This window comes from Petromyzon marinus, chromosome 43 (genome assembly GCF_048934315.1).
Source record: "Petromyzon marinus isolate PM22_M1 ecotype Great Lakes invasive population chromosome 43, UKy_Petmar_22M1.pri1.0, whole genome shotgun sequence".
In the NCBI taxonomy this organism is placed as follows: Eukaryota; Metazoa; Chordata; class Hyperoartia; order Petromyzontiformes; family Petromyzontidae; genus Petromyzon; species Petromyzon marinus.
Genome location: NC_133709.1, coordinates 3,986,947 through 4,000,912, shown reverse-complemented (window position 1 = coordinate 4,000,912; position 13,966 = coordinate 3,986,947). Strand labels below are relative to the sequence as shown.

General features: G+C 59.1%; 1 protein-coding gene and 1 long non-coding RNA gene across 4 annotated transcripts in view; both read right to left on the bottom strand.

Moving 5' to 3' along the window:
- The window catches only part of LOC142930789 (uncharacterized), a 69,370-nt gene that overhangs the window by 20,848 nt on the left and 34,556 nt on the right, over window positions 1-13,966 (bottom strand). The window lies entirely within an intron of this gene.
- On the bottom strand, window positions 301-13,418 carry WIPI2 (WD repeat domain, phosphoinositide interacting 2). Of its 3 annotated transcripts, none has more exons than XM_032970193.2 (12): window positions 13,235-13,418; window positions 9,508-9,590; window positions 8,854-9,023; window positions 8,347-8,443; window positions 7,303-7,400; window positions 6,644-6,736; window positions 5,993-6,063; window positions 4,699-4,806; window positions 4,030-4,194; window positions 3,413-3,520; window positions 2,628-2,752; window positions 301-2,213 (listed from the first exon to the last, which is right to left on the bottom strand). In XM_032970193.2, the coding sequence occupies exons 1-12, from the start codon at window positions 13,303-13,305 to the stop codon at window positions 2,041-2,043; spliced, it is 1,362 nt and encodes a 453-aa protein (XP_032826084.1). In that variant the 5' UTR covers window positions 13,306-13,418; the 3' UTR covers window positions 301-2,040. The 3 variants fall into 3 exon arrangements, with proteins under 3 accessions (XP_032826084.1, XP_032826083.1, XP_032826085.1); XM_032970192.2 differs by having other exon boundaries at window positions 4,693-4,806; window positions 13,235-13,417; XM_032970194.2 differs by lacking the exon at window positions 13,235-13,418 and adding an exon at window positions 13,054-13,171 and having other exon boundaries at window positions 4,693-4,806.

Here is a 13,966-nt window from a genome sequence, read left to right as displayed (position 1 = left end):
ATAGTACAAATGAGACCAGGGCTGCCTTAAACTACTGGCAATATTGATCAGAAAGCTTACGCTTGCAGATTGAGTTCTCCAGATGTTGGTAGCTTGGCAATAAGTGCGGTGATGCCACAACCATTCAAATGCTTTGGAATATGTTATGGACCTGTATGTCGAATCTCTTCGACAATGTTCGAGGCTTGTGAAGCAAGGTCCCATGGTCTGTCACTCTGAACACCACACCCACACGCAATCCCATCTTCCCTCCTCCCCACCACGACTGCCGTGCGATGTGTTCACGAAGCTCAGGCCATGTCAGTTTTTGTCTAGTTTTTATTCTTCATGTATATATATTTATTTCGCAGCCGTACAAATGCAGACATTCCAAACCCTTTCTCCCCCCCCCCCCTTTGCCCATCAAGAAACAGAAAGATGCCTCCTTTTTCATAATTTGGCAAACGAAATGCGGTACATACACAAATGTACACAAAAAACACGCGCGCGCGCGGGGGGGCTTTACACGAGCAACGGCCTGAGCCGTAAAAAAAACAAAACGAGGATACTCCCGAGTCTATTTGATACTTTGTCGTAAAATTGATATTTTTAAAACACAGCAAAATTATGATTGCTTCTATTCCGCCGACAGCCAATGTCCGCGGAAAAGAGATGTGGACTGCCTGTAACTGTAACAAACCACATCCTCCCCACCAAAGGCTGCTACCCAACGCAACTTTATCTTTCCCTGCCGGTTCCTGCAGGGAAACGCGAGAGTAAAATTACAACATGAACATGCACGGCTGCGGAGATGAGGGCAGAGCACGTGCGTGAACTAAGGGGGGGTGGGGGAAGAGCTTCACTCCGCGCGATTCTCTCAGAAGATGGACGCCGTGGACCCCTCTCGACGAGCGTCACTCGCCTCGACGCCAACGAGCGACACGTCATCCCTAAAATAACCCCTCCTGCGAGAGGATGCGACAAGTTTAAATCCGCACAAATACAACCTCCAACGCGAGAAAAACCCACCCCGGTCGTCGCCTCTGCGCTCCTGGCACACTGCACGCGGGTGGCATCGTCTGCTGCGGTCGCCCTATAACAGTGCGCGGTGCATCTGTACACTTGTCCAGCCCGGTATTCTGGACAGCCACACCACGTGGGGAGGGAGGGGGGGGGAGGTGTGCTACCGTTTTCCCGACACCGAGCGGGATTGTGCTACGTAAGACAGCGTGCGGCACCTGGAAAACCAGGACCGGACCCCCCTACCCCCACCCCTCCCCCCCCCACCAGCTCAATTAGAGCAACGCGAGCAGCAGGGGAGAGAGCAACAAAAGGGGACTCGATCACGTGCACAGAGTGAGGAGGTAACGCACAAGACAGGATACGACTGACGTATTATAGTAATATACACACTCCTCTATATCGAAGTCGTGCACGGCGGTGGCGGCACGGCTGTAGTGTACGTTCCCCCGTGGCCACTGCAGTGGAAGCCGTAATCACACTGCCCTACAGCAGTCGTCCTGAACTTTAATGGGCTGGAAGAGAAATGTGGGGTTCGAACTGCCTCGCCCCCCCTCCCTCCCGCCACAGCTTGACGGGGTCCACCACTGCCTCGCCCCCCCCCCTCCCGCCACAGCTTGACGGGGTCCACCACTGCCTCGCCCCCCCCCCTCCCGCCACAGCTTGACGGGGTCCACCACTGCCTCGCCCCCCCCCCCCTCCCGCCACAGCTTGACGGGGTCCACCACTGCCACGTCCCGTGACTTTGTTGCCCCAATTAGATTGACCGTCGGGTGTGCGTCACATGGCGCTCAGAACACGTGGCGCAAACACGCACCAGGTGGCGTACGCACGCGCACGTGGTCACCACCTACGTTCAAAACATCCTAAACACTGCTCGCCGCTGTGACGACGACGACGACGGGCGGTAAACACGGAGGGGGCGGGGGGGGGCAGGGAGCGGTGGAGGGAGGGAGGGAGGGGAGGGTGCGTCGGTGCCGTAACCGCCTGTACCGGGCGGCGGCGGGAGCCGTGAGCGAGTAGTAGCGCGGACCACGGCCCTCAGTCGCTCTGCTGCACGATGGGCGGGAACTCGCTGTCGTCGTCCAGATTGAGGTTGTCGTGCGCCAGCTCCTCCTCCGGCATGGTGCACGAGCCGCCCACCGCCCCGTGCTCCTCCACGTAGATGCCGGCGCCGCCGCCAAAGCCACCCGAACCGGTGGAACCGGCGGAGCCTGCGCACAGCAAACCCGCCACTTCGATCACCCAAGTTTGCCCAAAATGTAGGCGGCGAAAATAAGCCAGCGTCAAACGCACGAGGCTCTTTGGGCCAAGGTGATGTCGCACGCCACGCACAAGCCTCGCCTCCTAATAAGACACCACGCCGTGCGACGCCGATCCTGCGGTGCCGCGCGACGCCGCCTCGTCGCGCGGCTCGGAAGGCCACTTCACCGCCGACGCCTAAACAGCGTTGCCGAGTCCAGACGAGCGCGTAGTTGCTCTGCGTTCTTCTCATTAACGGAGCTCTGCAGCTCGTTCGTGTCGGGCAGCACCGGGGGGACGTACGCTCTTGGGTGCCGCGGCATCGTTTAGCGACTCCGCGCTCGCATCTACGGGGGAGTGACTCGGTGGGAACAGGGGAGACGCACCTTGGCGCGCGGGCGAGCTGGAGGAGGACGGCTTGGACACGGTGGCCGCGTACGACTGCGGCGCCGTCGCCTTCTCCGGGGGCTCCAGGATGTCGCTCCCCGAGCCCTCGACGCCGCCGTCCAGCCTAGGGGGGACCACGGCGCCAAGTGCAAGTAAAGGGGGGAAGAGAGAGAGACACGTGGTGGGGGGGGGGGGGAGACGCATAGAGACGCGTTACACGTGGAGAGAGACGGGGAGAGACGAGAAGGAGATGCGTGAACGCGCAAAGTGCCACAGCGAGAGAGAGACAGGAGAAGCAGTCGGATTAAGGATAGACAAGGCATCTGCGACAAACATGCGTACATACACAAGTAAGCATACGCACGTACAGGCAGGCATGTACCCTCACACCTGTATATGAGCACATGACGCCAAGCGCAGAGCACTTGCATGTGCAAGCGGATGCATTCACATGTGGACTTACAAAGACAAAGATTCCCCGTATAACTTGAACAGACATTTGGGGCAAGTGCTGGCTGGCACGGCAGACAGGGGCGTGGGTGGCCAGCATCATTCCGAGCAGCCTTTATCTCCCTCTTGGTGGCGTTTAAACACTGCACCAGGTACCCGTTTGACGCTGAGTGGACCCAGGAGAGGCCCAGGAGCGGATCGGATAATGGTCGCTGGTGTTGGCCGTGAGCGGGAATCGAACTCGGGTGACCGGGTTCGTAGCGCAGCGCACACTAAACACGCGCGTGCACATGCACACGAGTAGGCACGGGCGAGCGTGTGCGTGCGCGCTTACTTGTGCTGCTTCATGAGCGTGCACTCGCCGCCGTCCTGCGGGTCCACGTTGTAGATGTAGAGGTAGCCGTCCGACGAAGCCACCAGCAGCCGCGGCAGCTTCTGCACCCTGCGACCGGCGCCCGTGGGGGACGCCCCAACGCACACGGTCAAACACGCGCGGGGCACGTGGCACGTGTGACACGCGAGGTACAGGCCAAAAAGGTTGAGAACTACCGATTTAGGGTGCGGGCGGAGAAGGCTTTGTGCGGCAGTGCAGTGGTTCGCGCACTGCACGATGAACCTGGCAACACCGATTCAACTCGCAAACAATTAGTGGCAAATATGTGAATCTGTCGCAGGCCTCCCCTAGGCGAGTACCTGGTACGGCGAGTACCTGGTATGGTGCTGTGTAAACATCAGCACCGGGGAGACGGAGGCAGCTGGCCGTGGTGCTGGCCACCCACCCCCTCGTGTGCCGCGTCATAATGAATATGCGCTCGCTAATCTCGCTTGTCCCAACAGTCTGTTACGGGCCATCGGGGGATCTTTGTGTACACGTAAGTGTGCTCGCGTGTGTGTGTGCGTGCGTGCGGTGCGTGCCGTGCGTGCGTGCGTGAGGCGGAGAGCGGCACTCACGTGGCGAGCGAGCAGACGTTCTTGTGTCCCGAGAAGGGCAGCCGCACAGTGGCGAAGGCGCGGCCCTGGTTGAACATCTCGGACACCTGGGCCGGCAGGTACGTCGTGGAGGCCATGAGCACCTTGCCCAGGTAGCCGGACCACGTTGTCGGCTCTTCGGGCGGCCTGTGGGTGGGCGGGCGCACGACAACGCGTTTCCCTCCCTCCCTCCAACCCTCCCACCTCCCCCCACCACCACTCCACTCTCCGACCGACGATGCGGTTTTCACGTTGATTACATCTTGCACAGGGGAAAGACCGTATCTGTCCGAGTGGGGAGGGCCCGGTTGCACGAGCCACGGATCGGGCAGCTGAAAGTTTCTATCCCCGGTTTTCCACGCTCCCGCGCGTGGAGGACCGTCACCACTGCTGGTTGAGCGTGCCACGCTACGAACGCGGCCGCCCACGCTCAATTCCCGGCCGTGGCCAACGACGACGGCGACTGATTCGTCCTTAAATGAGTCCAAACGTCGGGAATGAGGGGACCAAAGGTGGCCGGGTGTGCTGCCGGCCACATCGGCAGCAGGTGCTCGCGAAGAGCACTTGCCCCAACCGTCTGTCAACGCTGCGCATGGGAAACTTTGTGTTCGTGTGCGTGCATGTGTGTGAGGGTGCGTGCGTGACCCTGACTTCTCCTTGGGGCTCTCCAGCTTGAAGATGTGCACCGTCTCCGTGTTGCTAGATGCCGACAGGAAGACGCAGTCCGTCGAGAAGGCGAGCGAGCAGATCGTGACGCACCTGCGGGGGGGGGGGGGGGGGTTGGGTGGGGCAAGTGGCGACACCACAAGGAGGGTGGTAACCGTTAACCACGTCTCTCTCTCGCAACCTTTTACGAAGCATTTTCTATCAAGGTAGTGGGAGCACAGGCCCAAAATGCCAAGCGGCCAGTAAAAAGCAGCAGTTCTTCAAGGTGTAATAGGTAAGAGTTAGTGTGTTCGTGGATTGACGAAGGTTATGAGAACTTGGGGGTGAGGGAAGAGACGATGGGAGCAGGGAATTTCCAAGTGGAGCAGTGCGAGGGAATCCGCAGAAAGCGAGGTGTTTTAGTGGTTGAACGCCGTATGGATGAGATGAGAGGGTCGGTTTCATGGCAGAGCGAGTGTTCAGCAACCGGTGGAAAAATCAACGAGTGATATTTTCATGGCACAAAAATTGCGGTTAGTAGCGATAGCCGAGCGATAAGGGGACAGACTGACCGCCGGGTGGGGTGATGGGAATGAATCGGCGAGTGCCGAACCAGCGACCACCCCGACTGCATCGCGTTAACGTTGTCGAGCCGAGCAGTGAGCTTAGGAACTGAGTGCTTCCCCCCCCGATCCCGATCATGGCGAGTGCCGAATTAGGATTTTTAGATTTTTGACATCATTTCTCAGAGTTAAAGACAAAGGGCTTTGGCACGGGAATGTAAACCAAGCTTCTTCGACGCCTCCTTAGACCCGATGAGCAACGCAGCCATTCCCATGGGAGGCCTAGCAGATTTATTTTACCAGGTGTGTCCCACTGAGCTGTATAGCTCTTTTTCAGAAGCGACCTGGCCACAAATGAGAGGTCAACGAAGTGGTTTACGTGGAAATGTATAGCAGACAAATACTCTAAACGCATGTTCATTCTAAATGTGGAGGCAAAAGCCAAAGGACCCAGAGAAAAATCCACGCGACCACGGGGAGAACATCCAAACTCCAAATATACAGGCGTCAGGCTCGGGATCGAACCCACGAACTCCCGCATAAAAGGCGAAGTAGTTAACATCTCACCATCGTGGCAAAGAATATAATTTAACAAGTATGATGGGAAGAAATGTGTAGAGTTGCCATCCTTATGTGATATTATCATGGAGTACAGCAGGAACGATGGTTTGGAGTTAAGCGTTTGCAATGAAGGGAGAGCCGACAGCTCGGAGGAGGGAGGCAGGGGAGCACCGTACCGTTTCACTCCCCGGCGGAACTCAAATAACTTCTGCCCGTCGGGGATGTTGAAGACTCGGATCACCGTGCCCTGGGGACAAGGGAGTGTGGCGGCGGCTGCCATGACATCACTGCGCATGTGGCGTGTGGCACGCAGTGCAAGCGCTGTGAGCGACGTCACCGTCACTTAGCGGCTGCCCAATGGCAGCTGTTGTGTGTGTGTGTGTGCGAGATTTTGTGTGTGCGTGTGACCCCTTTGTGTATTATTATCTGCACGTTCAATTGTCCGTGCATGTGGTGGTGCATCAGTTTTGCGCGCTGCGCTACGAACCCGGCGGCCCGAGTTCGATTCCCGCTCATGGCCGACACCAGTGCCGTTTATCCAAACCGGTCATAGGCTTCCCCTAGGTCGACGCAGTCTCAAATGAGTACCTGGTGCGATGAGTTAATATCACCACTAGGGATATAAAGGCGACCGGGCGTGGTGCTGGTGTGCCGTGCCAGCCTTCATAGGTGCTCGCTGACAGCATTTGCACAAACAGTCTGTTAGGACTATACGGGGGATCTTTGTCTTGTCTTTGTTTAGTATGTGTGCGTGCACGTGTGTGTACGTGTGATTGTGTCCACGTGTGTGAGTGTGCGTGGTGTCTCTGCGCTGTGCTGGCCGCCACCTTCTCGGAGGCGGTCGCGAGTTTGGTGCCCGTGCAGTCGAAGGCCATGGCGGCGAGCGGGCTGTCGTGCGCGGGGATCATCGTGACGGCACGCTGCTTGCCGCGACACGCACGCACGCAACAGATATATACACGCACATGCAGATGCAAAACACAAAGACATATCCCCCCACGTATAGCCTTAACAGACTGTTGGGGCTAGTGCTGTTAGCGAGCACCTATGAAGGCCAGCACGGCACACGAGGGGGTGGGTGGCCAGCACCACGGCCGGCCACATTTGTCTCCCCAGTGGCGATGTTTACACACCGCACCATGTACTCATTTGAGACTGAGTAGACCTAGGGGAGGGCCAGGACCGGTTCAAATAATCGTTACTGCTGTTGGCCGTGAGCGGGAATCGAACTCGGATCGCCAGATTCGTAGCGCAGCGCGCTAACCACTACGCCACCGCTCCTACTACAGAGATAATTACACACAAGTAGATGCAGATACACACGCACAAACATAAACACATGCAAACGTGCCAACCACTGCCCCACCACTCTTTCTCCCCAAAAACGTAATTACACACATGCGGACACACACGCGCACACACACGTGCACGCACGTATGCGCAGTGAAAATCAATAAAACTATGGCCGCAGAGAGGCCCCGCTGACCAGGTTAATCGTGTCGAAGACTTGAGCCTCGCCGATGGTGGCGCTGCCAGGGTAGGCCAGGTAGCAGTTGTCGTTGCTGATGGACAGGGCGCACAGACCTGGCCGACAAGCGGAAGCGGAGAGTTGTTGTTCGTAGTAAATCGTTCATTTTAATACCGGGTGAGAGCCCATTGAGACCGAGAGCCTCTTTTTACAAGGGGAGACCCAAGCGGGAAAAGAACGGTTGTAGAGCGTACGGACGTCACGTGGGCATCACCAACAACTTTAAATAATGTCATCCGAATGGGAATGACAAGGGCAGCAGGACTGAGGTGGTATGGCCGTGTGGTGCGGTTGTGAGGAGGCAGCAAACAGCTTTCTTAGAAGAGGGAAAGCGAAGATGAGAAGGAAGAATAACACGCACAGGGAAGATGGATGTGGCTGGGGTGACGAGGGGGGAGGGCAAGGGGGGGGCGGCGTGGGGGAGGGGGGACGTGGGGGGGTGGGCGGGGGGAGGCCTTTGACATGAGTGAAGGAGGGAAACCTGTGCAACCGACCCCATAGAAACGTGGGAACACAGGGTGGAGAAAGAAAGTTGAAATGAAAAACGATGAATGACTAACAAGCGTACGAGAGAGAGGCTTAGCTCAAAAAACACTTGAGAGTCAACCTCATTGAGAGTCAACCTCAAGCTGTCAGGTTCATAGTGGAGTGTGCTAAACACTGTGCCACCGCTCCCCATCACAGGGAATCTAGTAGCCCAATAAAAACTGAGAAAAGGAGCGATGGTTTATTTGAGCGTAAGGAAGGAGCAATACCGTTCAACGAGCATGGCGGCTGAAGCAGCAACTTCCGAATGTAGTACTTATTACTATTCATGCGAAAATAGACATCAATTTCGGTGAACGTCTGAAGTCGTGAGTAGAGAAGCAGTGAGGAGCGAGGTGCAGGGGGAGGTGGGGGTCGGAGGTCACAGTGGGGCAATCGTCAAGGAGCGACGCCCAGGGGCTGGGGTCAGGGTAAAGGTCGGGATGAGACAGGCGGGGGGAGGGGGGGGGGGCTCACCAGCGGGGTTTGCTGGCGTGTCGCGGATGGTGTGCAACACCTTCATGTCACGGATATTGTGGATGTAGAGGCTTTCCTCCAGGCACACGATGAGTCGCTGTTTTACACACGCAGACGCGTGCGCACGCGCAAAGACACATGAACACGCACGCACACACAAGGGGTGTCGGGGGGGGGGGGGGAGCATCCCATCAGCTTCACCACATGTCTCGGGGGCCACTGTTGCTTACACCATTCAAGTTTTCAAGTTTCATTTATTAGGTGTAGCCCTGTGAGCCGTGCGGCTCTTGAGTCGGGTGCAACCGCAACAAACAAAAATATGAACAGAGAAACATCTTAAAGCGACGACGCGCAACAGAAACATCCTGGGATAAACCAGCAAATCTTCTTGTTAGTGTGTGTGCTGCTTCTTGCGTTTAGTTTGTTGTCTTTCCCGTACATACACATGTACACACGTGTGTGCGCCCACCCCCGTCTCTGCCCGCCACCGCCACCCGCGCGCCGCACCTGCCGGTTGAGCTTCACGGCGAGGATGGTGTTGGAGTAGCTGTAGTTGCAGATCTCCGTGCCCTTCTTGAAGTGGCACACCTTGAGCTTGCGCGGCGCCGACAGGCTCACGATGGCCACCAGGCTGCTGGAGAAGAGGCGCTCCACGATGCACACATCCTCCGTGTCGGCTGCGCGGGGGGGCAACGCACGCACGCACGCGCGCGTCGACATGCGAACGGCCGCACGCCGACAGAGGAGCGGGGCGGGGAACCGAACATTCTATCGCTCTCACCGCCGAGTCCCTGCACTCTCGATCCAACCATCAACCACCACGAAGACAAAGACGCCCCCGAAAGTCTGTCACAGACCGTTGGGGCAATTGCTGTTAGCGATCACCTATGGAGGCCGACACGGCACACGAAGGGGGTGGGTGGCCAGCATCACGCCCGGCCGCCGTTGTCTCCCGAGTGGCGATGTTTACCACACACAGCACCAGGTACTCATTTGAGGCTGAGTGGACCTAGAGGACCGGTTCAGATAACCGTCACTGGTGTTGGCCGTGAGCGGGAATCGAACCCGGGTCGCCGGGTTCATAGCGCAGCGAAGCGCTAACCGCTACACCACCGCTCCCCATCCACCACACACACCCGCACCACGATCCCCACTACTCACTGCTCTCGTATATCTGCTCGAGCTTGTCCACGGAGTTGAGAGAGAAGAGCTTGTAACCTGACTTGGAGCCCACGGCCAGGGACCTGCACATGCAGCGGAAGGCAAGGTCGAGTTAGATCAATATTTGACTGAGTTTAACAGAGAAGACGAGATTATCTCGAGAAGCGGACGAACTGAGTTAGAGTCAGGTTCGGTGGTGACGGAGCTGTGGCTCTTAAACCTACCCTGGCCCTGACCTTAACCGTAATACCGACCTGCACTCTAACACCAGTCGTAACCCGAATCCTAACACTAACCCTGACCCTAACACCAACCCCAGACCCAACACTAACCCCGACCCTAACACCACCACTAGCCGACCGTAATCCTAATAACCAACCTTGACTTTAAACCTAACCCCAAACGCCAGTTCCGATCCTAATCTTGACACCAACCCTGACCCTATCACCAACCCCGACTCGAACACCGTTCCCGACCCTCATCCTAACAGCAACCACACCCATGAAAGCCAGTTCTGCCTCTAATCTCGGCGCTTACCGCTAAGCCATTCCACGTTGAGCATCGGCTGGGCTGAGACGAGCAAAAGAGGAAGCCATGGGTCAGTCTCAGAGTCGCCCCCCCCCACTCGTGCGCCAACACGGACACCGCTGCCGCTTACCGTCCCATCATCTCGCGCCACGACACCTGTCGCTTGTTTACAGCACGACAGCGTCGCTAGAGCATCACCATTAAATGCTGGCACCCTACATAGTTCGCCTGGGGTGTGGATGGGGTGTGGGGGGACCCGGGGGGGGGGGCAGTGTGGTCACCCAAACCAGGTGCGGTGGCTGAGGTTCACGACAAGACTTCTTCTGCGTTAATGAAGCCACTGACAGAAACCGATATTAAAATTATTTGCCGTCTAAATGCACGTGCATCTGAAAGGCGATTTACAAATTGACCACAGCGGGATAAGACTTGGAAAAACGCCATCCCAGTCGCACATCTGTCCACAACAAAGGAAAAGTCTTTCCGTTGAAATATTGTAAACGTCGTATCGGTCAAAAAAAAGCCTTTTTGCGAGCATATATCAAACGGTGGCTCAACACAAGCAAACACGAGACCGTTTTAAACATTAGGTGTCTCATGAGCCGAGATCGGCTTGCCTCATCTAATGCTGGTGAACTGCCAAATTTATTTGGCAAGGACTGCTCCCTGTTACATGTTCGACGCCTAATTATATCATACAATAACACAACACGTATGGGAAGGAGACATATCGTCTTGCTTATTCATTCTGTTTCTAAACTGTAAACTATTTTTTATTTAACCAGGTAAGGCCCACTCAGCTCTATGTAGCTCTTTTTCAGCAGTGACCTGGGCCATCACAGACGATATCTCAAAACGAAATGGGGCTTAAGCATCACGTGGGCATTTACAGCAGCCAATCACTCGACAAAACGCGTGATTTCTTAAACATCAGGACGCGTATGTGGGTGGCGTGGAGGAGGTCAGGTCAAGGGAGCGAGCGAGAGAGAGAGGGGGATGATGAGAAACACCCGCGGCTCATCCCAAGATAAAGCAAACGCACACAGAGCCACTCCGAGAAAGGGGTGCCCAGCCGGAGGCAGCGTGGAAGCGCCGTGGGGGGCACAGCGGACAAACATCGCAAGACGCCCGCTACGCACATAACCAAAGCGGGCGACCGAAAAAGATGAGAAAAAACATCAGGCCACGCGTAATAAGCGAGCGGCGGCGGCAATTACACATTCCTATGACGGGGCGGAACGGCGTGTCCGTAGAACACAACCCGGCGCGGCACAACGAAGCCCGTTGTGCCGGGCACGAAGACGCCGCTGTGACCCGTTACCGAACGCGGGGGCACTTACGCAACGCAACAGCGGTGCCGATTCTACCAATAACAGTTGCGGCGGAATAATGTCCATCAGACTCGGTCACATGCCAGAGGCATGGAGTCAGCCTGGCAAAGCCAGCCAGCCCAGGAAGTCCAGCCAGCCCAGGAAGTCCAGCCAACCCAGCCCAGCCCAGCCAGCCCAGCCAGGCCAGCCTAGGCCAGCCCAGCCCAGCACGGCCAGCCCAGCCCAGCCCGGCCAGCCCAGCCCGGCCAGCCCAGCCAGGCCAGTCCAGCCTGGCCAGCCCAGCCAGCCCAGCCAGACCAGTCCAGCCCAGCCAGCCCAGCCAGCCCAGCCCAGCCCAGCTCGGTCAGCCCAGCCCGGCCAGCCCAGCCCGCCCAGCCCAGCCAGCCCAGCCCAGCCCAGCACGGCCAGCCCAGGCCAGCCCAGCCCAGCCCAGCCAGCCAAGCTCAGCCAGCCCAGCCAGCTCAGCCCAGCCAGCCAGCCCAGCTCAGCCCAGCCAGCCAAGCCCTGTCCAGCCAGCCCAGCCCAGCCAAGCCCAGCCAGCCCAGCCAAGCCCAGCCAGCCCAGCCAAGCCCAGCCAGCCAAGCCAGCCCAGCCTAGCCCAGCCAGCTCAGCCCAGCCCAGCCAGCCTAGCCCAACCCAGCCAGCCAAGCCCAGCCAGCCCAGCCCAGCCTAGCCCAGCCCAGCCAGCTCAGCCCAGCCAGCCCAGCCCAACCCAGCCAGCCAAGCCCAGCCAGCCCAGCCCAACCCAGCCAGCCCAGCCAGCCTAGCCCAACCCAGCCAGCCAAGCCCAGCCAGCCCAGCCAAGCCAGCCCAGCCCAGCCAAGCCCAGCCAGCCCAGCCGAGCCCAGCCTAGCCCAGCCTAGCCCAGCCCAGCCAGCCCAGCCAAGCCCAGCCAGCCCAGCCCAGCCAAGCCAAGCCAGCCCAGCCGAGCCCAGCCTAGCCCAGCCCAGCCAGCCCAGCCAAGCCCAGCCAGCCCAGCCCAGCCAAGCCAAGCCAGCCCAGCCAGCCCAGCCCAGCCAGCTCAGCCTCCATCCCTCCCCATCCCTCCCCCGTGTTGTTGACTATGGTGGGTGGGTGGGGGGTATGACGACATTGATGACAACACGATTTACAAATCCGATACAATGAAGATGATATTACGGTGACGTTACGAGAGTGACGCGACCATAACCGACGGCGTTACGTGGACGATGTTATTGTGAGGAGGATGATGGTGATGATGGACTTGTTACGCCGAGATCAGCGACGTGCTCGCCATGCATCTGGGCTAACGGGACTGCCCCCAACACCCCACACCTCCTTCCTCACCTCCCGCCGCCTCAACCCTTAAACCGTTAAGTGGCCCTTAGAATCGTTGTTAATTATCTCACGCAGTTTGTTAATTGACGATTTAACAAATTCCACCACCACCGTTCCCTCTCCTCCTCCCCCTCCGCTGCCTTCTCGGCGCCCGGCGTAACGCAGCGGGCATCTGCGCCATTGTTAAGCACGGCGGGCTCCCGGCAAACATCGGGGACACGGACTCAAACTTTCCCCTCTCTCTCTCTCGTCCTCCTCCTCCTCCCTCCTCCTCCTCGCCGAGGTGTGGGTGATAAAAAAAACAACAACAACAAACGCCGCGCCTCTCCGCTCCTAGAGATCCACACACACACAAACAACAACAGCAGTAGCAGCTGCTAGGCCGCACCGAGATCCACGGGGGCGGACGGGCGCTCGGATAGATGCGCCCGCCCGCTGGAGGCGCGCCCTGGCCGGCGGGGAGAGCCGGGCCAAGCCCCGGGGGTGGGATATGTCAGGCGGAGGGGGGGGTCGGAGTTTGCTGGAGCCGAGGTGGTTGGGGAGTAACCCTCGCCACCCCACGCCCTTACGTGTAGTCCTGGTTGAAGTTGGCGAAGAGTAATCCCGAGGACGTCTCCCCGCTCTGGCTCGCGAGGTTCATGGTGCCCGCCCGGACTCAAACCATCGACATCGACACCGGGTGGGCAGACACGGGAGCGGGGAGGAGGCCGAGCGGCGACAAAGAGCGGGGCGGGGACTGTGGGGAGTGGACGCGAGCGAGGGCCGGGCCTAGCGCGGCCCCCCCCACCCCCCCACCCACCGGGGCCCCCCCCACCCCCCCCCCACCCACCGGGCCCCCCCCCACCCACCGGGCCCCCCCCCACCCACCGGGCCCCCCCCCCCCACCACCCACCGGGCACCCCCTCCCACCCACCGGGCCCCCCACCCACCCACCGGGCCCCCCACCCACCCACCGGGGCCCCCACCCACCCACCGGGGCCCCCCCCCACCCACCCACCCGGCCCCCCCCCCACCCACCGGGCCTCCCCTCCACCCACCGGGCCCCCCCCACCCACCCACCGGGCCCCCCCACCGCCCCCCCCACCGCCCCCCCCCCCACCGGGCCCCCCACACCCACCGGGCCCCCCACCCACCGGGGCCCCACTCACCAACCGACTCCCCCCCCCCCCCCACTGGGAGCCCCACCCACCGGGCCCCCCACCCATCCAACACACCGGTGTTGCTGTACGAGTCACGAATTGCCACGTGCTGTTTACGTGACAACCCTTACTGATTGGCTGTGTCGGGTGGTGGCGTGTTTA

Bases quoted from the DNA above. Each gene is read 5' to 3' on its own strand.
- WIPI2 (XM_032970192.2), bottom strand. From the start codon at position 13,305: ATGAACCTCGCGAGCCAGAGCGGGGAGACGTCCTCGGGATTACTCTTC. The intron at 9,024-9,507 runs GTGAGTAGTGGG...CCCCCCGCGCAG, and splicing joins CGAGCAGATATACGAGAGCA to CCGACACGGAGGATGTGTGC. The intron at 4,807-5,992 runs GTACGGTGCTCC...CCCCCCCCGCAG, and splicing joins TTCCGCCGGGGAGTGAAACG to GTGCGTCACGATCTGCTCGC.